General features: G+C 40.1%; 1 protein-coding gene across 6 annotated transcripts in view; it reads right to left on the reverse strand.

Annotated features, from left to right (window-relative positions):
* The window catches only part of SCAPER (S-phase cyclin A associated protein in the ER), a 131597-nt gene that overhangs the window by 24789 nt on the left and 79505 nt on the right, over positions 1–27303 (reverse strand). For 4 of the 6 annotated variants that reach the window (XM_027897964.1, XM_027897966.1, XM_027897967.1 and 1 more), the window contains 4 exons: positions 23486–23601; positions 16377–16500; positions 10454–10683; positions 7109–7264 (listed from right to left, as the gene is read on the reverse strand). In XM_027897964.1, the coding sequence (XP_027753765.1) occupies positions 7109–7264; positions 10454–10683; positions 16377–16500; positions 23486–23601 (626 nt within the window). Of the gene's footprint in view, positions 1–7108; positions 7265–10453; positions 10684–15600; positions 15741–16376; positions 16501–23485; positions 23602–27303 lie in introns of those variants that run through there. The other 2 variants (XR_003572798.1, XM_027897968.1) reach the window with 2 other exon arrangements.

The raw sequence follows: 27303 nt of genomic DNA on the forward strand, positions 1-27303 counted from the left end.
AGTAAAACACAGGAAGAACAAAAGAAATGTAGCTGTGTCTCTTTTCTGTAAGACATTAAGAATAAAAAGGGGAAAAAATACTAAAGCTCTAAGTGTGTTTGGGTGGGGCTACACTGCACAACAATTTATGGCACGGAACTTTCCTTCTCCTACGCCTGGAATCCATGGCCAAAGTCTTCATTTTGAAGCTCTGTGGTCTTTGAGTGAGTGTGTGTGAATGGAGTCAGCAGAGACGCTTCCTGAGCCATCACCTGGCCGTGCCAGCTGTGCCTTTAGGCAGATTCCTGCTGCGCAGTTCCAAGTCCTGCTGGCACCAGAACCCGCCTGCGCGGGCGGAGCCAGACGGGACGGGACGGGATGGCTGCAGAAGGAGGGAGAGCAAAGAGGTGTGGGACCACCACGGTCACAGCTTTGCTCTGTGTGTGCCTGTGGACTCCCCAGGATTCCTCACTTCAAAACACCTTCTGATGGCCAGTGATTTATTCTGCAGGATGCAGTAGCCAAAATGTGCAAACCGTCAGTTAACGACTCTTGAGTGACTCGACTGTTTATTGCCACGGGGATCACATGAGAGCTCAGCTCATCTCGCCAACCGGTATTTCCTAATTTCAATCTTAGCTTTTTCAGCAGTGCAAAACAGAAAAGAACACTCTCAGTCAAATGATAACCCCAAATTAATTACTGCATACGATACCTCACAGAGTTTTTTCTGACTGTATGCAATGAGAAGATTGACCAATTTTACCAAAGGTTAAAGTTAGCTTGCTTTCAACTCTCACTCCATCATTATTTTTAAACAATTCCATATGAACAAGCTTACATTGCTGGATGAAATCCTTTTACCATTTTGTGCTGCTCTGGAGCAGAGAATGAATCAAAATATACATAAAAAAGTCAACTGTAAAATAGCTCAAAATGCAAACGCTATTTTTTTTACAGAAAAGACCGAAAATTTTAAAGTTATACCACGGGAAAAAGCTGTTGAAAAGAAATTAAAAATCTCTCTGCTGGATCTGATAGAATGAATGAACTGCCAGAAACATTTATTTTTGATGATGGTTAATATGTGAAGGAACAGGCCACTGGCTCCTGTTGGGTTGAACTGCCAGTTACACCACTTTAAGCCTAAGTGCTTACAATAAAAAGGTAATAGATGATATTCATACTCATTGTGGGTTTAAAGTATCTTTAAAAAAATCTATAAAATAAAGCACAAACCTTTGCATTTGGTACTTTGAGTGATTTTGGTTGAGTCTGTACAACAGTGGATTTCATACATTTATCAGTCCACCACAAAGGAAAACCCAGAGAAAATTCAGTGCTGACTGACAGGACAGACTGAAAAAAAACCAACCTAAAAACCTTCACAACATAAGATGACAACGTCACGCAAGGAAAGCGGGTTTTAGGTAACTGAAGTTCAGAGAGGAGACTCCTGTAGCTGTGCTTCCTTTTAATTCTCCTGTTTAAAGAAGCTTTGTCTCTGTGTCTGCAACAGCTGCCAAAGTAAAATAGTCACCATGGACAAAACCCCCTCAATTAATCCCCGAAGGGAAGCCAGACTTACCGGATTTTTTACACTGGCTGATATAGCTGGGAAAACAGACAGGCTTTCAAACTTTACCAGTCTTTATATTTAACACAGAAAAACAGGTAAATATTTATATCGTGGTCAAACAACCTGTAGGATCTTAAACTAAAAAAAAAAATTAAAAAGTTTTAATGAAATGCAGAGAATTTTCATTATGGATCGCCATTATGATGATTTTCAGCTTCAGCCATCAAGGAGTCTCAGGAATTGGACTGGGTTTATGACTTACAAAAAAGGTTTAAGAATTTAAAAACATGGATATATTCGTCACATGAAAGAAAGATACTAAACAGTGGTACTTCATTGCTTAAAATACACCACTATTTATTAAAAACAGGAATTCAATACAGCTGATGAGAAACAGCATACTCGGCAGAACCAGCATAAAACTACAATTTCTCCAGGCTTCAATATGAGCAAACTGTTTATATCTGAAAATATATTGTTTTAAAAACTGGCTGAGCTAACAAGCAGACAAGCCTCTCTAAGGGTATACATTGTGATGTTTGTGTATTTGAAATATATACTCCTGATTAAAAACACGGAGCAAAATGGCAACACGGGTTTTCAACAGGCTTAGAATATAATCTTGTTTGGGTTTTTTTATCGTTAGGATTTAAAAACTATCATCAGTACTTTTTGCTTCTAAATTATTTTATTTAGAAAGAGATGTCAAAACGGAGAGGCAAAATAATAATAATAATAAAAAAGAATAAAGAAGCATTTAGCACCTGTCAGGCCCTGTCACAATTCACACTGTCAAGGTAGGGATTGCAGTGCTGCGTAAAAGCGATCATGTGGAACCCTTTAGTAATTTCAGGAACAAGTATTTTTTGTTACTTTAGTACTTGCTGGAGCTGCTGTCCCTTGGAAGTGGTGAGAAGCACAAGCAAGGTTCAGACAGACTTGCATCTGATTCGCCATCCAGCAGCCAAAACAGACATTATCTTAATTACTGTAATAAAACCGAAACCAGACCGGCCTCCTTCCTCGTGTATCTGTGAAATGACAGTCACGGTTTCCCAGGATCAAACCCTCAAGCTGAAGCTTTCTGCCACTGCATCTTGCAACCCACAGCCGTGTCAGCTGCTGACACAGGTTTATGTATGTCCAACACTGCTCTGAGATAACAAAGAGCAGGAACAGTTTAGTTACAGCTCTGCTCCCACATTCTATCTTCCTGGATTAAAAAGGGAACTTGCAGACATTTCTTATAGCAGAAAACAGCCAAATTTTTAAACAGCTGATGTCCCAAGAAGCTACATATAATCTGAAGGACTATTATTTGCGATATTTTCCTTATGCACAACTCCCCTTCCTCCTTGTATCTGTGTTATTGCTCTCCACTGTCCTGCTCTTAGGGAGAACGTTCTGCCTTGGTGATTAACCCTTACACCACTGCTGATAATTTCCTCCTGCTCTTTGCATGAACTCTGTGGTCAGCATGAGTTTATTCACTCATATTAATGGGCAAAAGTGAAATAAGGCATTGGCTGTGGTCCTCCACAGAGTAACAACTAACCCTTCTAGGACAGGAATCTTAGTTCCAGAGAATTATAGGGGGAAAAGGCATCTAGACTTGATGAACACTGGGGAAGACAGGAAAAGACAGGAATATAAGCAAAATCCTTGCTATGCTGATGAAGGACTTGCCATATAGATTTTTAGTTAAGTCTTCACTCCTGATTTCAGGGCAAGCTGAGTTAGGGCAGCACGGCCATACCTTTATTAATGCTCCTTGCATTCCATGCCTGCTCATTGTTTTCTGTCTTGTGGGTACAAGCCAAGCACATTCCATATGTGTATTCAGGACTCGAGGGCCCAAAATAGGCCTTGTAACTCTCATATTTACATTAATACTCTCTGGAAAACAGAACATTGCTACTGGACATCTGGAATTGGACACAAATTGCAAGAGATTTATATGGCCATATAAACCACTGTTATTCTGTATACAGTCTATTTAATATTTTGCTTTATTTCAGGTTAATAAAAATGTCTCTGTTTTTCATTCTGGCTACTGTTACTCTTAGGGGTGAGCAAACAACAGTTAAGCACTATGATGGACACAATTTTCAAGCCTAAGTATCAAATGTCAGGTTCATCCCCTGCTCAGCAGAGAGAGTTCAGTTACTCAGACATGCTGCATTTTAGGATTTCTCACAACATCCAATAAGGGACAATACCCTGTTTTCAGCTCTCATAAAACCTTTTTTTTTTTTTTTTAACTCATCAAGGAGAAAAGGTGCTCTCACTTCCACTGACAGCAATGGATGCAATACAGCATCAGAAAAATGGGATTTCCAGCTGGAGGTCTCAAGTCACTCTCAGTGACTCTCACTGTGCCACAGAAGAGGGCACAGAAATTACAAAACGAGATTCATGGGGGGTTACAAGTTCTTAGGGTTTTCAGCAAATTATCTCTTATATGTATATATCCACTGTTTGGAAAATGTGCTATCACACCCACAGCAAAACTTCAATTACAAGAATCAATCAAGCATTTATTAGCCAGTATCAAAAATTATCATTTGAGAAGTAAGATCAATATCAAAGTTAAATCTTCTTAAAATATCTTGATCATTAATGAAAAGAAATTCCCTCTCTTATACATAAGATATGTTTATAACAGATGTGCAGAATGGATTCCCTTATTTCAATAACATTTTATGATTTTAAAATTGAGAATCCTCCAATTTATGTTTCTACATTAGTGAGACTTCCTTTATAGTATCTAACTCCACGATTTTGGATGGTTCTTTTCCCCACAAGTCTACCACAGTAATAAAAGTCTCTTCGTTCATGTCTTAAAATTTTATCATCTACATTATATCAACCACAGACCTCATTTAATACTTAATGTTGAGATATATATATATAGATATATATGAAACAATTGAGGCTATTCTCTAATAATCATTATTGTTGTGACACTTTGCCTGATGGAGAGAGGTTGGTGCAGGGAGGAACTTGACTGAGATCTCTTCCCTGCCCATAGAATTGTTTTCCTTGAAGTAACTGCCCAAATAAACACTGAGTATCAATTGGTTTAGAAATATTCAGCTAAATTTGGGAGTTTTATGGAATGTTCTTGGGAGGAAGACAGGAAAGTCTAGATTGACAGCTCTTCCTACATCAGAGCTCCAAAAAGGGCCCAACCCACTTTGTACTCCCAGGACAGGATCTTTCAATTGTTTCAAACTTCAGTTTGAGTGTTTGACTCCTGGCCCTCTGGGGATATCACAGATTATAGCTGCAGTAAAGTTTCTAACAACCTGGTGGGGTCTGAAAGCAAAGGAGCAGGATCCCACAGCCTTTTCCAGCTCATAAAGGGTTTCATTGTTACACTGGGCTGGTTTAAGCCCTGAGGTTGTCCTGGTCCCCCACCCAACACTCACTGTCCTGCGTCATCTTCCCACTCTGCCACGCAGCGGTGCCTCATGCTGAGATCTGCACAAGTACAGACAGCACTCTATAAAAGCACTCTAATGCATTTCATGCGAATGACAGCCTTCTATATGACAAATAACAGCCTGGAAAGGTTCTATCAGAAAAAATAAATTAATTTTTTTGTTCCCCCGCCCTCCCCATTACTACTGAGGAGCACGAAAAAGTTTCCAACTGGGAACCATCATATCTAGGAGGATATACCAAAAGAGCAATCCAACATTGCTCTTGCAACAGTGGTGAAAGCCTGCCATTATTTTGGCAACACTTCTTTTCATTCTACAGTGCCAGAGCGCTCATAATACTTACTGGGTTTTTTTCCTCCCAGTAACAACCTCAGAGGTTTGATGAGCAGAGTGGCTGGTCACTGTGACCTACAGCAAGGTGTAATACTGCAGGTTGGTTTTGGTGCTCAAGGAGGAATCAGCTGAGCTGGAGAAAGGGAAATGCTGCATTGCCTCCTACCACCATTTACCAGGAATGAAAGAGGATCTGTATTTCTCACAGAGGGGCTGCCTTTTGTACTGCAGATCAGGTATCACGCATGATGTATTACTGCAGCGTGACATATTTAAGAATTCAATAAATTTGAGCTCTGTTTCTGCCACCCTAATCTGTGTTTGGCAATGCCTTTTTCCATTTAAATCACCCTGAATACTGAGGACTTCTGTAAAGTGACAGAACTACACTCTGCATTCACTGCTTAAATGACAGCGGGCTCAGGTGATGAAAGACATTTGATTTAAACTGCCCTTCTAACCAGTTACACCGAAGCTTTTGATCTGAAAGACGACAGTTTTGAAATCTCCAACTTCAGTCCTCTCATTTCTTTTCATGGCCAAATGAACAACCCAAGCTGGAAGTGGAGAACAATCGGCTGTTACAGGCAGGTAGTGACATCGGATACTTCTCGGTGTAACTGTGAAGAAAAACACTCAAACTCTCCAAAATTGTTCTGCTGCTCCAAAGAACAGATGTTCTTGGAGGAAGCACTTGTGCAGTGCTGTACCATTTTGGGGTGCAGAGATCTCTAGTGTCTGGGTGAAGTGTGTGCCTGCTCCAGAAACTGCAGATGCTGTATTACTCACTCTTGCAGCCACAACTATTGTTCCGCTAACAGAAGATTATTTTTTTTTTTAATTATTTTATTTAGTGAGCATTTGATTTGTGGCAGCGCTCCCCTGGAATGTAAAATGCCAAGTTGGCAGCTTTCAGAAAGGGAAATTTCAGTAAGTTGGGATGGTCTCTTTGGGCTCATATTTCTTGCAGTCCTTTTTCCACGTGCCTGTGTCCTTGGGTTACCAGCAACAAGTCTTACCTACAGCTTAGTTTCTTCTTCTATGTTTTACTAACTTTAGTTTTTCAACCCTAGCATCATTTTACCCTTCAGGAGTGCACTGTAAAGTTTCATCAGCCTTGGTTTTTCCTGAAAAGTGTAACAGTAATGGTGGTAGGTTCTAGTAGGTGCAGCCCAAAGCTCTGTAATTTTGACTGTCAAATGAGTGTCAGGCTGTCCTACCCTGCAGATCACAGAAATCATGATTTGCTGGGAGGCACATACCTCATGCACACTCCCCACAATCCTGGTTAGGTTACAACAACAAGCATTTTGCATTAGAAAATTCCCTGACAAATCTATTAACACTTTTCTTCATAGAAAACAGAATTCCCTTACTGACAGTGGTATTTTAAAGAACAAGAACTGAATTAGCTGCTCTAGAGACAAACCAATTAAGAGTTGATTTTTGCTGAGAATAAAACACCTCTTGAAGTCCTTAGGACTGGACACTTAAAAGTATCAGTGATAAAACCCTGTCTAATGGTGAGCAAAGGGGATAAAGTTTCTAATTCTGATAAATGACTTACAAGACTCAAACCACGGCGCAGGCAACGAACCACAGTTCACCCGTGAGCGGGTGAGCAGAGTGACTCTCCTGCATTGCTCCTTTCCCAGTTATTTCCCTGCAGTCCCACAGCAGAACAGTTCTGTCTGGCAGTCCCAGCAGGACACTCACTTCCCCAAACTGCTGCTGACCAAGATGTTATTGCTGACAGCCCCAGAGCACCCACCTTCCATTGACGGCGAAACACAGCTGGCACATCCCGTGCAGCACGGCCGTGGCACTCTGCAGAAAACTTGCTATTTTGGGATTCTCATCAACAGGGCCTTGAACAGAGAGGAAGCAGCAGCACAGCTTGTCTACCAATCCTATGTTCACCACGTAACTAGAAACAGAGGAAAAATTGCATTAAAAAATGAGACACACACCGGTTTTGGCAACTTGGCAAAAGAAAACATTTGTGCTTCTCTGCTATCAAACCACATGAAATGCAGGTTGTGATCACTTTCATACTCTTTCTGAAAGGGTTCAATAAAACTGTTCTAATTACAATAACTTCAAGTCTGTCTCTGTGTGACTATCAGTAGTTTTTGTTAAAGAGATATGTCTGTTGTAGGATAATTTATATTATACTGTACAACAAAGATGAGTGTAAATGTTTATTTTACCATACTGCTAGAAGGACAATGGAATTTTGCCATAGTTAAATGATTTATAATAATCTTGATAGCTCTGCAACAGCACAATTTCTTTTTAGCATGAAGAGATAAACTTTGTAGAACACACTAATTCAAGAGGACAGTGATGTTACCCAGACAGCATTTTATTGCAATACATATATCATTAGCAACTACTGCCCAGTTGTTGGGGTTTTTTCCCTCTTAAATATATATTCAACAGCTCAGGGACTGATAGAATATGTAGGTAACAACCTCCTGCCACCAGTATAGAAGGATCAAGATCAAAAAACATCCTGAGGAGCTCAACCAAACTCAATGCAGAGAAAACCATGATAGTGATGACTTTTTTTTTTTTTTTTAACTGAAGACTCCTCTTTGGTTTTTATTACCAGGGTAGATCATCATTTATTACCACTGCTGATCATCAGATCACTACTGCTGCAGTTTCTTCTTTGAGTTTCAACAGTTTGGAAATCTATGCCAAAACATCTGCTCTTTGCCCTTGTACCAAGATCTCTCTGACCACAGCAGGTTCTCTCATACTTTGATCATTTTAACTCCACTTAAATGGTTCACACAGACACATTTTTTCCATGTCACTTTGCTAAACATCCAGCTGCTCACACTTTGGCCCATCTCAACCACCATATTCTGCTGACTTAGGTGAGATCAACTCTCTTCATGGACACAAAGGTCCCACTGCAACCACCTCCTTTTCTTTCTCCTCTAATTTTCTTGTTATTTTCCTCCACTCTTACCAAGTGGGAGAAACCTCTTATCGAAATCAGCAGCACTGCTAGAAGAGAGACCTTCTGCCAAAATTCACCCTGCTGACACACAGCTTTTGGAAGCAGTGAAAGGAATTGAGAATAAAAATACACTAGATATAAAGCCAAAGTCTAACTGCAGCACGAAAGATTTTTAAAGCTGCTGAAGTACAGCAGTTAAAAACACTTAAAAGATGCACAAAGGTTATTAATTGCACCCTCATTGCTCAGGTAAATTTTTCTGTTCTATTTAGCAACATGAAAGGTTACCAGCATTAGGTTTCTTGCAGATTCTGATCTCGGCAATCCACCTGATTGTACAGGTGATAAGCAACTTGTCCTGTATTAGCAGAATAATTCCAGGAACAGAGCTGGCTGTTAGATACATCACAGTCACAGAGAAATGCTGAATGCTGGAAATAGCTCCCAGAAACAAGAGGGGAGAGGAAGAACTAAATAAAATACAGCTAATACTGACAGATGATGACTCACAAAAACCATTCCCACCAATATTCTCTTCCCTGAGAACATCCCTGCAGTGTGAGTGACACTGCAAACCGTGCCCATCGTCCCCCTCCCTTCACACCCACACCTGGGCACAAAGCAGCTGCTCTTCTGGCAGGGAGGAGATGGATGAGAGCTCTCAGTCTGCTGGGACTATTCCTCACTGGCATCCGGAGGCAGTAAGATGCATGGAGCACTCCCTTCCTCCAGGAATTGAGCACCCAGACAAATGGAATGTCAAAGCTCTCTAATCTATTGCCTCCATCTCCCAGTCCTGCTACCCATCGTAGCATAGTTGAAATAATTTGGCCACCCTTTTGATACCCAGACAGCATGTGGATAATTGCTGTTTAAGCATCGGGTCCAGCAGTCCCAAAGAGAAAAAAAAAAAAATTAAAAAAAAAATGTCAATGTTCCTCTTTCTTCCCCCATCTTCCTAAAACTCTCACTTAATCAGCTCCCCGTGACACACGATACAATGACCTGGAGGTGAAAGATTCTCATTAATGACAGAATTTGTCTGTTTTTGACTCGTTCAAAATGCCCTCTCTCTTTTTTTTTTCCTAATTGCACTATTACCTTGTCATCATGCCTTTCATTCCCCATTTATAACCAGATCCCCTGAAGTGCCTCAGGTGAGGGACCTGCTTGGATTCTCATGTATCTCCTTATCTCAGGGGTTTGCCTGTGCTTGGCCCAGCCAGTGTCAGGTGTCTGCTCGGCACAGACCTCCCACCCTCCCATTCATAAGTGGGCAGGATCCAACATCCTGAAATTTCACACTCTATCAAAACCTGTTTGGGGAGAAGGCAGGTTACATGAGAACAATAACGTTTTAGAGGTCACTGGTATCTATGACAACTATTTGTTTGGCTCTCCTCCTCCAGCTGTCCTCTTTGTCTCCAGCAGCATCATTCCAGACTTTGAGAAGTCTGATGATGCTCACTGAGACATTCTTTCAGTAGCACATAGCCAGAATGTCATTTCTTCAGAGGGCTGAAGACACGTTGATAACTATTTATATGATAATTGATTGATAACTGCTCATGCAATTTACTAGTGACACTACACACTTCTTGCAAGTCTAATATACTGTTGGATATGTATCAGTTTTATACATATATATATATATAATATGTGTTAATTATATAAATACACTAATATCTTCAGGTTCAGCTACCAAAAGATCAAATTAGAGGAATGACTGTCTGATCCTTATAATTGGAGGTACATATTTTATGACGAGCTGATGTGAATGCATCAGGTGGCTATGAAAGACCACATGGACAATGAGCAAACACAGCTGGCACAGAGACCTGAGAGAAAATAATGAAAATATGGACACTGATTCCTACATAATTAGGAGAGGAAACTGATGGAAAGGACATAGAAAGACAAGTCCAAAATTAGAAGATTCATAGTTTTCTGTATTTTTTTGTCTGCAATTTTTTGAAGAACATTTTTGACTGGGAAAACAGCATTTCAGTAGTTTTTTGGACTACACACACAAACGACTCTTACTGAGTTAAGAGTTAGAGCAGTTTGTTCCTTTCTTAAATCACCTCGATTTCCTTTCTCTGTGGAAAAGAATGCTTAGAAAAGTTTCAATTTCTTTTTTTAAACCTGATTAGGTCTTGGACTCTGCTGTTGAAGGCTTCCACTTGCGAGGATTTGCTTTTCACGTCCTGTAATATCTTCAGTGCAGTCGAGTGGTTGTTTCCATCTGGGAAGCTGGAGATGAGACATCTGAAAATCACAGCAGTTACCCTCAGAAGTCCTGTTGTTAAACCTTCAAATACCTGCTTGTTTACACTTCTGCCTGCAGTAGGGTTATGGTCATCTGGAACACTAACCTAAGTAAAGAGAAACAAACAAACAAAAAAAAGACACAGAACTAGAATTCAAAAAAGAATAACCAAAGTTTGCAGAGAAACATTTAGAAATTTGCACAGGAGTACACCAAAAGTGATAATAAAGTAACACTCTAGCGGTGCTGATGGACACTGAAGCATTTCAGGTACAAGAAAAGGCAATGCAGATAATCTGAGCTGGCACAGAACAAAACAAGTGAAAAGAAATGTCTGAGAACTGCAGGAAGCCTTACAGCAGAACGTGTCATTGGTATGATTGTGTTCTTATGCATAAAACATCGCCCCATGGCCACTGCACTTGTCCCTCAGAGGTCAGGCCCTTGTCAGCCACGTCAGAAGCACAACACCCAGTTCCTCTCTGAGCAGAGCTCACAGGAATTCCATTTTTCTAAATCATTAACCAGACCCACTCCTAAAAGAGAAAGCTGAGGTGTACAACAGTAAATCTGAAGACAGATCTACCTGCAGGATACAGAGCTGGAAGGAAATCCTCCCGGAGAGTATAATTTTTTTAAAATTGATTAAATTTTTTTCATTTCTGCAGTTCAAGGTGATTTAACCTGCCCTGTTATGATCAAACAGTTCGTGAGGTGTGTGTGGAAGCCCTGCAGTGTTCCAGGCACAGCACTGGCAGTGCAGATGAATCAGTCAGGACTCGGGGCTCCTGGTGTATCTCCAGTGCCTGATGCTGCTGGTTCCACACACCAACACCTCTCTGTGGAGCTACTGACAGCCAGAGGCTCCCAACACCGTCACCAGGGATCAGTGTTGGCTGAAATCTTACTTCCATCCCAGGTTAAAATCATTTTCTACTCAGTATATGCAAGCAAGGGCGGGGAAAACCAGCCCTCCCTGTCTGGGTATCAGGAGGGATTTGGTAACACTTGGTGACAAAGAACAACATGCACATTTCTTTATTATTCATTAGCTCTGAGCCCTGTGCTGCCACTTAAAACTCATTGTAATGGTGTGTTTCTGGTGCCAAGCCAAGAGAGCAAGTGAGAAGTCTTTAGCTGCTTCTTCGAGTTCAATAGGAAAAATAATACCACGTTGCTCCAGTAACTTTTGTTGACTGCAATAATTCAAGCCTAACGATTCCAATTGCTCCCTGAAACAGATGGATTAGCTTTGCAACCTGTAAATCAGTTTAAATGTGGCAACTTTGTACTAGGAACACTAAGTTTGAAAAATTGCTAACAAACGCTATTCACTGCTTTTTCACCCAAGAAAAAAAAATTATATCTCTTATTTCTTTAATGATTCAATGATATTTTGCAGCAGGGGCCTCCATTTGCTGTACTGAACAGTGCTGTAAGCAGATAACGTCTATTTTTGTCTTCTAGTTCAATGTACATATGACAATTTTATTTTCCAAGTATACAGCCCTTACCTATAAAAGTTTATGCTTTAAAATAAACCTCTTTTTTCTAGTTTGTAAAATAAATAGATCTGACACTTAATAGAATCATTTGTTGCAGAGTTCATGGTTCAGATTCAATTTTTGGGGAAAATGTGTCTGTGTGTTAATATAAAGTGAGAACAAGTGTGGGGGTTTTTATACTGTGTATGTCAGAGAAGAGACAGAAGGAAATACTATTTTACAGAAAATGGGTAAGTTTGAACTTAATTCCTTTTACATCTTCCTTTTATACTAACTCAAATAAGTGACAAAACATCAGCTCTTTTACCAAAGAAGTAATTAATGGGACAATGTGAAAGTGTGTTGGGATTTATGTCCAAAATTAATTGGGTCTGCTTGCAGAAGCAAAATTAATTGGGGTGCTTGCTTGCTGATTATTATATCAAGCAAGGGGTAGCAAATCTTAAGATTTAATAGTGTAAATATGAAAGCTTTCAAGCTCTGCTTTCTTTGTGTTGATTTCACAAGGAGTTGATGATATTCAGAGAAACCGTGTGTTGAAAATGGGCTTTGGACAAGCAAATGTTCAAACATTCCATAAATCTGAGGTTTAATAGGTTTAGTCAATTTAAGTGACACAAATCTACGGATGTGATTACACACTTAAACTGATTTGTTGAGTAACTGGTATAACACATTTTCAAATCACAAAGGGAAAATCAGAAAAAAAACATAACTATTGTCCAATTATCTGACACATCCAATGTAACTTAAACCCTGTTACTATTTCAGCTGTTATGATGACTATGTCAGGCTCAACCAGGACTCTACTTAAGTCAGTTCTTGAATCAGATCACTCTGATGAGAGCAGACTCAGCTCTGGCACAGTCCCCACACGACTGTGAGAGTCATTCCTTAGAGAATTCCCCTCGTGCAGGGATTCCCATGCTGGTGCAGAGCTGCCATAAGCCCTTCAGCTCTGCCCAGCATCCAGGGCTTAATCCTGGAAGATGCAGCACAGTATGGCCCCAATCCAGTAGAGCACTTAGGCACACATTTAATAGAGCTGAAAATGTTACTCCCTCCTGATTCATGTCACCAAAATACCTCCGCATATCCAAGGATTTTTTTTCTGTGCTGGCGAAAAACACCAAACATTTCCCAGCCAGCGACGCAGAGCTCTGCCACCGGCAGCTCACTGATGGTTTTTATCTTGTAAAAAGCAGAGTTCTTCACAGCCATGAAGAATTTTAAAAACAGAGTTTGGCTAAACATAAATGGAACGAGTTCAAGCCTTTTGAAGCGCCCAATTTCTCTTCATTTGCTCACTTATTTTCTATCCTTCTCCCACCAGCAGTGGCGATTTTGCGCTTTTCGCACGTGCGGTCACCGGGCTCGCCCCAAAAACACTCTGAAAAATGTATACTTTTAAAATAGTATCAGTAAGATGTCAGATTTTCAGTGCAAACACAGACCTGCCTTTTTCTGATGCTGTACAAATGATTAAAAAACCTGACCACAAACAAACTGCAATAGGATGGATACTGTCATTCTGAAGTACCTGAATTAAATGACAGCAAATTCCAGTGAAGAAGCTAAAGAGAAAAATTACTTCCCTGTGACTAGATGGTCAGATTAACTTAAACCCAGTAAGATTATAAAGGTCATTTACCTACAATATAGCCCAGATTTAAGCACTGTATTTTGGAGAAGAAAAACTAACACCCAACTGACTTTTGATCTCTGCATTTGTTTGACTGCCACTTAAATTGCAATGTTTGCTGCACGTGCTTTTACATTCACTAGCGATGTTTTATTTAGAATTTTCAGATGCTCTGCATCTAAAGATTGCCTCAAAAAATAATCCCAGTGATCTGTCCTGATATCATACAGACAGGTATGGTTTATATATATGGCTTTTCAGGCATCTTCATGGAAGGTACCTGATAGCTGCCACTTGACTGGAAATAAAACCCCCAAACTAACAAGCTGTCATTACAGTGCTTGCAGCTCTATTAATTACTTGGCTTTGTCAGTGTGAAATCTTCCCAAATACAAAATTAGAAAAGTTCTCATTATTTTGAAACACTCTTCTGGGTACAGGGGACAAGGGGGAGCGGAGAGAGCAGTCTGTAAATAAATGAAGCTACACCTCGAGCACAGGACTTGTGTGAATGTAGGTGGGCAGGTTTGATCCATTAATCATGGAAATCAGGAACATCAGTGCTGACCTCACCAGACTTAGGCATTACCTGAGCTAAGGAGGCAAAGAAAGGTCAGATGGCAGGTAAAGCCTACAGAAGGTTTCCTACCAGTCTGTTTAGGTAGGAGATAAGGAAAGGTCTAAACAGGACACTTCAAAACTACTAACCTGGATGTCAAGGAAAAAAAAAAAAAAAAAGGAGAACTACAGTCCATTTGTTATTCTATAATTTCCCATTGGTAGCTTCATTGGAGAAATTATTTTTTTTATAACACTTGAAGCAATGTTTTGAGGAGAAAAATGTTACAACTGTATAGGGAAAAATGAACATTTTGTCACCAATGAAAAGTGACTGTTTTAAATTCTATTCTTGAAAATGTACAGCTCTGTAATACTAATGATGACAATGCATTCAATTGATGAATAAAACCAAAATCAAACCCACATTAAACTGGTTGGAAATGAGGTTCATACTGGATATATTCAAGACTATATTAAAACGTTTCTCAGAACCAGATTCTTCCTGTTTCTGCATTAAGTAAATACTGGCACACTTGTTTAACTGTTTGTTAAAACCTTGCAAATATACATTTTTATTTACTACTGGTATTACTTGGGCTTTATTTTTCCAACAGTAAGTGGAAACACACACAACATGGGCATCATCCAGCTCACCAAACCAGGAAAACTGGAAGCAGTTAAATATTTCGAAGGAGTGTATTTCAGTACTTTGGTATTTGGAGCTGCTCTCTTTTTGTACATTTCTTTTTCGTAAAAAAAAAAAGAAAAATTCAAACTGGATCTGATTTATTATATTTTCAAGAGAGAAAAACCAGGGTTAGGAAAGCAGCACTGTATTTGGGTTCTGTACTCACACAGGTACTCCTGGAACTATGAAGATATCCTGGTTTAAGGGCCAATTTTTGCATGAAGAGAACATAAGAGACTTTATGCACAGGGAAGAAAAGTCCACTGTGGATCATGGGAAACATTAAGCTTTAATGACAGTTTTGCTGCAATTTAAGGGTAATATTTGGCGACAGACTGAAGTAAATTCTCCTTCTGTAGTATCTCTGAGCTCTAGGTGGCCAACTTTGCCTAAGAAACACCCTCTGTATTCCTTCAGGAAAAGTGCAGGCCGTTCTCCAGCTGCCCTGAGAGCAGGGCAGGGGTTTGGCAGCAGAGTGAATCCTGTCACTTGTGAAGTGCTGAGGGATTTCCCCCGGGCTGGAATTACCCCCCAGCCCTGCAGAGCCAGCAGTGCCCAGCACAGCACACACACCTTTCACTAAGCACAACTGAAACCTAATACCTGGAATCCTCTTGGAAAGATTTGGTGAGGAACAATGAGCTGGCAGCTACTTAAGAGGAGAGTGCACAGGTTGCATTTGGGTTTTCTTTGTGTCAGGGACCCTCGGACTATCTTTGCAAAGTGTTCGTCAACAGTCCTGTGGCTGTTGATTCCAACAGCGTCGCCTAAATTATTAAAAGTATGTACATAACTTTTCAATTAACAAACTGCTTGGCTCATGAAAATACATACACACAATTTATAAGGAGAAAAGCAAGACTAAATATCTTATGATGAGCAGGTCACTATGAATTAAAAATGAGTTTTCCGATAAAATATTTAATGACGTTTCAAATTAGATGTAACATCGGAAAATTAAAACTTTCACCGTTAAAGACTCCTGCTATTTAAGCACTTCAGCAAATCACATTATGGCAACAAATTGACCTGACTTGGATTCCTGACACTGAAACAAGTAGAAATCAAATACACACGGACAACTCACAATATTCTGTATTTTAAATATCCCTATAGAGTGAATTAAAGAAAACAACCTCAGAAAATGTTAAAAATAGAACAATATCCACTCAGTAGAGTTCCTGGCACATATTTTTTGTAGTTTTTGCAGAACTTATTAGTAGAAGCAAATATATCCATTTCTATAAAGTCTAGTAGATACAGCCACCAAATACATACAACAAAAGAACCTTATTGTTTCAAGCCTTTATTCTCATTTATCTCCTGGCATTCTCAGTCTAAATACTTGAAAATGTTTGTGACTCATACAAAAACGTCAGAGTTAAAAAAGCTGTTCCACATACCGTAAACTGGTGCATCAACAGGTCCATCAGAGAAGTGATCTTATTGCTGAAGAGAACATAGGTGCAGTTCTCTATGCAGTTGCTGCAGGTGAGGCTGTAAACATTTACTGTACTGCACAGTGACCTAAAAAGTCAGAAAAGAAGAAAAATTTGAATTTTAGGGTTTTTTCCTTCAGTGGATTGAAAGCAAACAAATGGTAGCATGTCACAAACCAACCTTTCAGTAATTCATATTCATTTTCTCCAACTTAGGATTCCAAACAGAACTAATACCTTAAATGAAATCAGTTATATAATTATTAACTTCGAAACAGTAAAGCCCTACTTATCAGAAGTCATGTACTTTATGGGTGCTAGACTCTCCTGTACTCAAAACTTGTACCAAAACTTACAAAGAATATCAGCCAATTTCATAATTTGGAGATGTATTATTACTTTTTTATGGCTTACAGCTGCAGCACACAATTAAACTGGGCTATAAAGTCCCTTTCCCGGCACGACCTGCAAGACAAAACCCCTGCGTAAGTCAGTGCCAGCAATTCCCAGGAGCAGCTGCAGGGGGAAGCTCACCCAGTGCCTGGGCAATAATGCAAGGAATGGAGATGGGAGAGGAACTCGTCCTGAGCAAGCAAAAACAGCAGGAGAAATTCTGCCCAAACCATTCCCCTGACACACTGTGACCCCCTGCAGAGCCTGCAAGTGTCAGTGTGGCACAGCAGCATCCGCTGCCCCATCGACACCTCTGGCTGGGGGAGGAGGGGACAGGTTTGCAGTGGTCAGGACACAGAATCACGAGCTCACGTCCAACTGTTCTTTGCATCACACACGCAGTCATTTCCATCTGCTCCGATTAAAGGGTTCTCACAACAGGACTTGCAGGGAAACAGGGACCAGCCCTATAGAATACACTCACAAAGAAGATTAATCTGTCCAGAGAGAATCCCTTTTTTCAGAATAAACGCAAAATTCATTTCTTGGAACTCCTGCTTACTACAAAAGCTATCGCTGTTAATACACAAACACACAAATGCATCATAAATACAGCCAATAATAAATACAGATGGCTAGACATTCGAGTTGTTTGTCTAAAGCAAACCCAAAGGAAAAGAATTTCTACTTTGTTGGGGTTTTTTTCATCATGTGAAAAAATGTGACTAAGCTCAAATAAGCGGCATGGAAGAAAATAAATTGTGAGCGCTGTTGAAAGGTCACACAAAAGTGGGACTGCAACAAACACCAAGTCGCTGTAGCGAAATCATCAAAGCTGGTATTTCACAGAACAAGCTGCAGACTGATTCCACACACTTCTGGAGTGGAGTTTTACGCTTTATCTCTCTCCTAAAATATTTTATGCAACAAACAAAATCGCTTAGACAATAAGCAATGCTGCTTTCCTGACTGCCGTGCTCATCACCGAGGCATCTGGTCACTCAGCCTGGCACCCCAGAGCTGACATGGAAGCATCTCACATACACACATTGGATTTCTCGAGCTAAGAAAAGCCAGAAATGCTCAGAGGCCAGAAAATTGAGAGTAAAAAAAATTTTTTTTTTTTCATTTGTATGGCTGGATCATCTTTGCTTCAGCTGGAGAAATAATTTTGAATTTAGAAAAGCAGCAAGAGAACATTTATACTTTTCCTCCTCTTCTGAGTACTACCATATTACCAAGTTATATTATTTTACTGTACTGGTAATTAATTTTACTCTGTCTAATTAAATCAGTTTCAATCTCCAGTTCCCACGATGTGAAAACAGTATTAAGTAATTAATTTTTGGTCAAAGGCAGGTTAATTTTTACCTATTTCACCTAATTTTTACCCTATAGATAATTTCAGCAGCATGCTTCATGTGCATTTATTAATTGCCTTGCAGCACAATTCTCTTTTCCTACCCTGATTATATAAAGGTATTTAGTTCCCTTCCCTCATTCTGAAAAATATTTTCATTAGGCATTTACTTCTACCTTTCCCAGAAGATTATTCCCCTGGGTAGGTGAGTTCACAGAGGGAAAGAGATGAAACTCTACTGGTAGTCTCTATTTCCTGTTGAGAAGATGCTTTAAATCAGCTTCTCTCATTTTATCAGCTCCTCTAAAATAAACATCAATCCTATCTCAATATAAACATTATAACTCATCCCAAGTGTCAAATATGAATTTGTCGGTTAATTTTGACAGCGTTTCGGAGTTCCGAGGTGATTTAGTTAAACCACGGCAATAAACGCTTTTTGATAGATGGGATTCCCGATTCCTCTTGAGGATCATTCATTTTACATTTGAAAAACACAAGAACTTCCCACTTCACGTAAGGACCAAACTCCACTGTAGCAAACGCGCCACACGCTTTCCCTATTTCCCAACTGAGCCTCGTGTCAGAAAGAATATTCCTGTTTCCAGCGGCTCCAATAATGCAATTTGAAAAGGTGCTGTAAAGCAAATGGATGTCAAATTAATTTTTCACAACAGTAAGGAGGGTTCATTTAATTGATCCCATAAGCTCGCCAACCACGGCTCGTCTGAACGCATTCTGGTCACGGCACGCGCCGAGCCCCGCGCCGGCTCCACGGGGCTGGCTGGAATTCAGCGCCGGGAGTGTCGGCACAGAAGTGTCCCCAGGTGGTTCGCAGTGTTAAATGGCAGATTAAAGACAGCACAACTAATTTCTTTACTTTAATCTTATTAAGGGAACAACAGCTGTCAACTGTCACCATTTCTGCACAAGGCCTCGGAGACGAGCGAGGGGCTGCGGACGGCAACGGCAGAACTTTATTTAAAACGCGCGTTAAACGCGCCGAGGTGGAAAACTCAACGCATTTCCAGTTCCCTTTTGGAAGTTCTCAGCTGCTCTTAATTCCAAACCTGTTACCTCAAGAGATATCAGACTCAGCCGAAAGCCCAAAGCCCGAGGCTCCAGTGAGGCAGGTGGTTATTGATTACTGATGTTGCTCTAAACTTTGTATCACACCCACAAATCAGCTTTGCAGCTCTGTAAACCCCAGCCCCACGGAAAGGCTGCCCTCTGAAGCAAGGCTATCCTCCAGAGTAAATCCAATTATAACACACTCATTATGGTGCACAAACTTGGAGCCATAACACAAATCTGTCCTTAAACTAGAAAAAATATGCATCTGTATGTTCCATTTATTTTACGTGAGTACAAAGAAAAGGAGGAGGATTCCTTATAATCCAGCTGGATCTCAACAGTTTTTATGTCTGCACAAAAATTGTTTTTATGTCTGCACAAAAATTTCTTTTATGTCAGCACATCTTCACTTTCCTCAATTTGCCTGATATAAACAAGTTGGCAAACTTTAACTCTTATTAAAAATACTGAGGCATCAACCACACAAAACTAATCCAAGCAGCCACACAAAATTAATCCATGACAGTGCACCAGGACACAGAGGCAAGAACTTAACTTTTGCTTTACAAAACTCAGGGCATCGACATATAACAATTAACCTGTTTCAAGTGGAAAGCTTTTCCATGTTAATTACAACTTCTGAACACTATAAATGAATGTACTTTGGTTATCAGCGAAGAACATAATCCAGAAAGCTCAATTTGGTGGTGAAATAATACAAACCTAAACATTATAAAATTCAGACAAAACTCAGCATCAATTCTACTTCAAGACACTTCCAAAACCAGAGTGGAGTTTCATTCTGAAATGCTGCTGTACTTATGAACAAACTGACAAGTGACAACCAAACAATGAATTCACCCCAATATTTACAGGTGGGATCAAATTTGAAAGTTTTTTACCAAAACTCTCCAGTCCCTGGCTTATCAATCATTTCACTGCAAGACCTGGCTCTCAATCCAGAAGTTTCCTAATGTTTTGCAGAGCTGCCTTCAATAATCCAACTTGTTCCTATTTTGCACATGACGGCAACATCTTTTTATTCCTGAGCCCGAGATCCAGCTGAGGCAGCAGGAATACCCCACGGGAAGGGACAGATGCTGCAGGTTTCACCTGCTGAACTTGCACAGTGGTCATTCCCTTCAGAGTGTCTTTATGTCCCTGGACCAACTGCTGATTTTCTCTACCGGGAATAACCTTATAAGGAAACGAGAAAGCTTGTTCTGCACTTCAAGTAAAGAAAGGTGTGAACGATCCTTTAAAACTGTATGAACAGTAACAGCTCAGCTGAAGAACTGTCTGCTCAGAAACCCAAGTAAAAACTACAGAGAACAAGGTACAAAACCAGTTCTTAGCTCAAAATAGTTCTTACTGAAAAAAGTGATTTCTATCAATTCCATCCATAATATTATAGGGGAACTAATTTCTTTTTATGTGTGCTAATTATGGCTTGAGCTTTTTTTACCCCCATAATATTTGCTTTAAATAAACGATGCGAGAAATTGTACGAAATAAAAGATACATTATAATAAACCTGAATCATACCTCAGCTTGTAACAAAAGGCCTCCTTTCTTTCCTTTAATTTTTTATGTTAACACCAATAATAAAACACTCTAACCCACTGCTTTCTCTTGGCCTTTTTCATTGATTTATTTGAAGGGGAGAAAAACTGCCCCAAACACCGAATGTATCATCTGTCCCATAAATGTCACATCCCTCTCTCAGCGTTTCCCGTCCTGCTGCTCTAACTACCAATCTGGACAGTGGCACAAAACAACAGGCACATTGTTAAATCTTCTGATAATAAAGCTTTATCTTGTAGACATGGGATTAAAGTTCTGAGCTGCACCATACTGCCAGGATTTTGGAGAAAGAGAGATGTAGATAATAGCCCGTGTAATCTCCTCACCTACTTGTAAATAGCTTATCCTCATCACAAAGCAACAGACAAATGCCCAATTTGGGGTGAGCACAAATGGTTAAACATTGCACAAGCACACAAACAATCTGAAGTGCAGTAGGGTCCTTTAGCTGAGTGTATTTGGCTGAGGGAAGACTGGAGGGCAATTCATGAAAGGTCTTAATTCAACTTCTTTCCACAGGGCTTTGCCTTGTCTTTAAACAGAGAAAACTGCTGCTTCACTAGATTCACATTTTAAGAAGTCAGGAGGTAAATGATATTTGCACGAAAGGAAGAAAAATAATTTCTAGCTCATTTCAAAGTTAAAAGAGGAGAAATGGGATCTGAACTTTCTCCCTCATTTAAAGAACTAAACATTTTCCATAATTATCCTTTGGTTTTGAACCTCCCTCAAACACTCTGCATACGAAAAATCTGCTAAATCCCTTCAGGGAGACCCCGGCAATTCCCCTGGACGTGGTTTGTGCCTGGTTCAAACTGCTCACAGCAAATCCCACCCTCTGCAACTGCTGCTCACCCTCAACAGCCGAGGTGCAGATTCTGCACAAAACACTCTTCTCTGTCAAAAAGACCACAAAATACCAAGAGAGGAGGCTCTGCATCCCAGGCAGCGACACTGAGCTCCCTGGGACACTTCCAGCAGACTCCAGACTCCCCAAGTCAGACTCAAGCAATCAGACTCTCGCAGGAAAATCCTGCAAGAGCAGCGAGCTTTAGAGAGCAAGGTCCTGTGTCAAATCACGTGCAACTTGATGGATAACTTCCCAAATTCACTGCTGCGAACTGGAGACTGCAATTGGCCGTGGAGTTGAATGAAACACTGTATTTCAGGAGTGCAGCAAAGCTCCTCAGAAGATGTTTTTAACATACAACGCTGTCAGAATAGTTTATATTCATCTCTTTTCTGCCCCCGTAATTTCTTTTGAAAACACAACTAGCGGAAAACTTGTGTTAATAAAACAATGTTTGGAGGATTTTTCAGAGATGCAAAAATTCTTTTTATACTTCAGTCAGGAACAGGTTCAGGAATGTGAGAAACCACTGGTCTGAAAGGGGTATGAGATCGACAGCGACCGTCACGGAGAGGAGAACCTCTAATAACGCTTTGGATGTGATTTCTGTTACACAAATGTGGCTGACACGGGTTTTTATTTATTGGCACACAAGCTCCTTTGAGAACTAATACATCCTCAGACTGTCTAACAAACTTCAAACAAGATGTTTGAAGTAATGTAAACACCACGTTCTCAAACCTTCTCAACAAGGCGAGACCACTCCTAAAACGCAAGGACAAAAACTGATGATATATGGAAGGTGCCCATCCTAAGAATTTAAGGCTGAATCTACACTGTGTGGGCACACAGTGCAATCCTTTCCCTTGCAAAGCTTATCCCACATTGATAACTCAAAATTAGAGACTCTGCAAATTAAAAGAGTCCAAAGGTTGTCCCTGAGCTGCTCACCATGGACCCAGCTCAGAATTGCTCACCAGTGGAGCTGGCTGGGCAGGAATTTTATTTATTTTCCTTGAAGGGCAAATTAAAGATATTAAAAGCTTGTTTTATTCCTTAGTGCTCTTTCCCAGCACTTCACACCTGTCCTGCAACATATTATGGCCAGTTTTAATCCAGACTCTTGCAATGTAGTGGATAAATTCCAATTATTCTAATATTCCAATATATCTACAAGCAAATGACAAGAATGATACACAACAGGATATCCTGGGCTTGGTTCCTCTTGTACTAAAACCAAGCCCAGCTCTGCTCTGAAAGCACCTGTGTGCTTTTGACTGTACAAAAACTACAGTTAGAGACTGGGGAAAAGAGCACACTTTTGAGTTACCAGATTTTGCAGGCATTCTGCTTAGTCACCACTTTTTTTGGGGGGGGATTAGACATTTAAACCTCTCTATTCATTCGCTCCATAAAGAGGAATTTCTCTAATCCACAAGAATTTTGTTTTACCTGTTTGTAGGAGCCCTTTCACTAGCAGCATCTTACAACTATTTAATTTTAAAAGCAGACTCCAGTGAATTACAACCCTTTAAAAAATTCTCCTGCTTCCCACTAGAGATCCTTACAGACCAACTTCAAACTCATTTTGTCTTCTCTCATTTTGTACAATTAGGGACGCTGCTGCTCAAATACATCAGAGCTCAAAAGAGGACACCAGAGGGTGAGTGGAAACATCTTCCACCTTCCAGGGCAGTGTGGCAGTGTGAGCTTTACTCTGAAGTTCAGCAGGGGACCACGAGAAGAAGCAGCAGGTAAGAAATGAATATTCCAGTGATTCTAAGTTGCAGGTGAGGGACCCATCCTACTCACTTTAGGGGAACCCGTGACACTGCGCTCAGGTTGGTGGGAGAGGTCACCATCTGCAGAACGTTCTCCAGGGCACTCAGTCCTCCTGCAGCCCGGAACGCGATTTTATCTGCCGTGTTCTGGGGAAACACAAGCACAGAGGAGAAGCAACAGAAATTAGAGAAATTCCTAAATAAAAGCTATGCCCGACAGTTGTGGAGCTTCTCAGTGCAGGAAGTCCTTAATACATTTATTCATCATGTTGAGCACCTTTGAAAAATAGCATTTCACTGCTCGTGGACTCTTTAGAGCAGGAGTTGAAATTCTCAGGGGTTATTTTTTTCAATTATTATATGTACATATCAAGTACTGCACGAGCAATACACTTGAACACCATATTTTCTGTAATTACAGTTATGGGATTTTAATGAAGATAGTCTTTGTCTGTTTGCTGTTATCTTTGTAACTATATTGCTTTGTCTATGATTTTAAAAAATACAGACAACCTCTAATAGGAGCAGTGCATAAAACAGCTTAGGCAGATCTCTTTATCTTTGGTGTCCACTTGGAACTTCCACTTAGCAGAATTTTACACTCAAACACCATCCTACCATTATTCTCACCATTTCCAAGTGACTCAGGTTTTGCTGGAGCAGGTCCAGTATTTTAGAACTGACACCCTTTTCCTTTTCTGCAAAATTGTTTTTATCTCCTACTGTTTAAAACAGGTAAGATCTTCTTCTTCTCTACTTTTAGGCTGCTAATTTTGCATAACTTTATCGGCAGTTTTCATTTGATCATCTTGATTTCATCAACCATTATGATATTCTAGTCAATAAGAAATAATTTCTTCTTTTTTTTTCCCCCAATGCTGCAAGCACTTGGCATGTGGGGAAAAATGGGGAGTCCTCTATAAACACAATTATTAGTAGTCTGTAAAGATAACTATAAAATAACTAATAACAGAGCAGAAAAGAACTTACAGTGACTGACAATAAAATCTCTATTTGAACAACTAGAAAAATAATATGATACAATATGATTGAGATGGACAAGGTTTTCCCCTGTGAGATGACACATTACACACAGAAATATATAACTTTAATTATACAACTTTCTCTCCACTAAGTTTCTTTCAAGCAAACAGCTGTACAGTATTCAAGTTCCTAGCTACAGAAAAACTGTTCACAGAAGTCAGATATTCAAAAAGAAAGCATTTTCCACAATTAATATAAAGTGCATGGAGATTTTCAGGCGGCCCAAAGGTTTACCTTCAAAGGAATAACTGGCTTTAAATGAGTGGAAATCTCTGTGCCAACTCACCAAGCAGTAAAGAAAATAAACCACCGATTTCCTACAGGCTAACTGATAAATATAACTTACAGCAGTTAATTTTAGCTCAGTTAGCCCAGCGAGTGCGCCTTAACTGAAGAGTTATTTCTGAATTTCATTCATATATTCTTCCTCCGCTTCCTCTGCCTCCTTTCCACCTAAAAAAAATAAACCAAAACCTGCCTCCTTAGGCTACCCCTGGCTCCAAACAACACTTTCCACCAAACTCCTGATAGAGCCGTTAGGAAAAGACCCAAAGAGCAGAGGAACAGCCCCGCCACAAATCATTATTTATTGAGATTATTTGAGCCCCTTTGGCTCACGGCCACGGCTCCCAAACGCAGCTCCTCCAGACAGAGCCTTTCCACTTCAGCCTGAATTCCACAGGTGCAAAGAGGGATTCTGGGAGTTCAGGGGTGCATTTCCCCCTCTGATGGACACAGGGCCTGGGCAGTGCAGGATCTCAGCGCTGCTGATTCATCTGCTGCAGCCCATTTGTCAGTGCCACTCCAGTTTTAAATGTGCCCAGCGCTTCCCACTTCTCCCCTTCCCTATTTCTCCTGGGAGATTATGCCACAACCTATTAGCTCTCGTGGCAAGAAGTCTTTCCTGTCATTTAGACCAAATATGCCCTTTCTCTATTTCATCCCATTACTCTGAGTTATATCCCATTTATTGCACTCATTTTGTTTCTCCCCTCAGCCATTTCTCCACTCCTGCAATTGTACACTGTTACATTTTGCTGCTTGGCTTGTTTCTCAACTCCATATAGCCTTTAATGCTAAACCCAACTTTTTATTTTATATTTTTTAATGTAAATTCCTCTTAGCTGTGATTTTTTTCCAGAACTCCTCTTATCTCCATAAATATCTAGCAGTGAAGTGTCCAGAAAGGAACTTCCCTCCATCCTGAATCAGTCACCAGAGCCACACTGAAAGAAGCAACAGTGTCTCCCTATTCTGAGAGAAGATGGTCATCCAGTCCAAAGGAATATAAACCTTTTGAAGCTGTTTGATTTCCTGCGTGCTCTCCTTCCACTTCAATCTGGAGCATCACACCTCTTATGCACAGACTTTTTTCAGAGCGCCTGGTTCACCTTTGTCTAATACTTGACTAAAATACAAGTATACTTGTCAAAATACACATTTACACATTTTAAAAACTTCCATTACTACTCCAGTTTTCTATCAAGCAAAAGCAAGTTTGTAATCTCTCCTGATTTTATATAATTTAGCCTTATGTCCTATTATTCCTTTCTCTAGATTGCTCATAAAAATTCATTAGCACTTGCCACTTATCCATCACAAAAATAAATCCCCCCCTATGTGCATGGAAGAAAGGGGGGAAAAGTCTTCACTCAGTAAAAGCAGAAGTAGGATACAACCAGCAGCAAAGCTGGGGAAGATCCAGGAGCACAGTGTTTGTTCCCTGTGCTTACAGAGGTCAATAAAACTGCCACGTGGAGATGAGGGATCCAGAACTTCTGGCATGGTATTTAACACATTTATCCCCAATGATTGTGAGCCATGTATAAAGAACACCCAGCATTCAATCTGCCCAGTGTCGAAACACACTGTCATTCTGTCTCTGCAGCAGCCAAACCATACAAAATATGTCTGAATTCATTCCTACGTGAGGCAATATTCAGATTTTAGGTATCTTTTATAACTAAAGAAATCTTTCTTAGACCATAAATATATGGGAGCAAGCTATTACATTATCCAATGTCTGTCTTTCCAAAATTAAACAATAGCCTTGAAAATATGCTACAAACTCACTTAATGCCCTGTAGTGCTGAAGTTTTACACTGGATGGTACATATTAAAACATAACAAATGCAAAAGAAGGGGACTGAAGCATCTCAGCTGTTCAAAGTCCTTGCTCAGGTACCATTCTTATTTAAACTGGTCCCCATTTGAACCTGTGTCAGAAAGAAAGACCCTTCCAGGTAACTACAACTTTTACCCTGGTGGCACCAAAGCTCTGAGTAGATCCCACATCACGTGAGTATGAAAACTTATAGATCCTGCAGGGAATAAATATTAAATTCCTATTTGAAAAGAGCTTAAACCAGCATTGCTTGGCTTTGTTGCTTGACAGAATCCTCCAGACTTCTACCACAGTCCCCCAAATGTCTGAGCTCTCCTGTTTACGAAACCCATTTCATAATTTCACTACAGAAACCGTTCTTTGAGTGGTTGCACATTTAGACTGGGAGGGTTATTCAACAAAGGCAACTGATATAACAGGATTCATGTTCTTTCAGTAACAGAAAATATATGAACATGTTCTCACACGTTGTGTATAAACAGTGTGTAAAAATTTGACTTGCTCATAGATATTTTCAGAAGTTCTCAACTACTTCAAGTAACATTTTTAAACAATTTAACTTGTAAATACAGAAGGATTTCAAGGCTCTGACATTACCTGGTGACACAGGAGAAGAGAGACAAATGAACACGTAGGCAAAAATGATTACTACTGTCATTCATGCATTTTTTAACAGAGAG

Source organism: Empidonax traillii, unplaced genomic scaffold (genome assembly GCF_003031625.1).
Source record: "Empidonax traillii isolate 1590-97213 ecotype Southwest subspecies unplaced genomic scaffold, ASM303162v1 scaffold571:size529327, whole genome shotgun sequence".
Classification (NCBI taxonomy): Eukaryota; Metazoa; Chordata; class Aves; order Passeriformes; family Tyrannidae; genus Empidonax; species Empidonax traillii.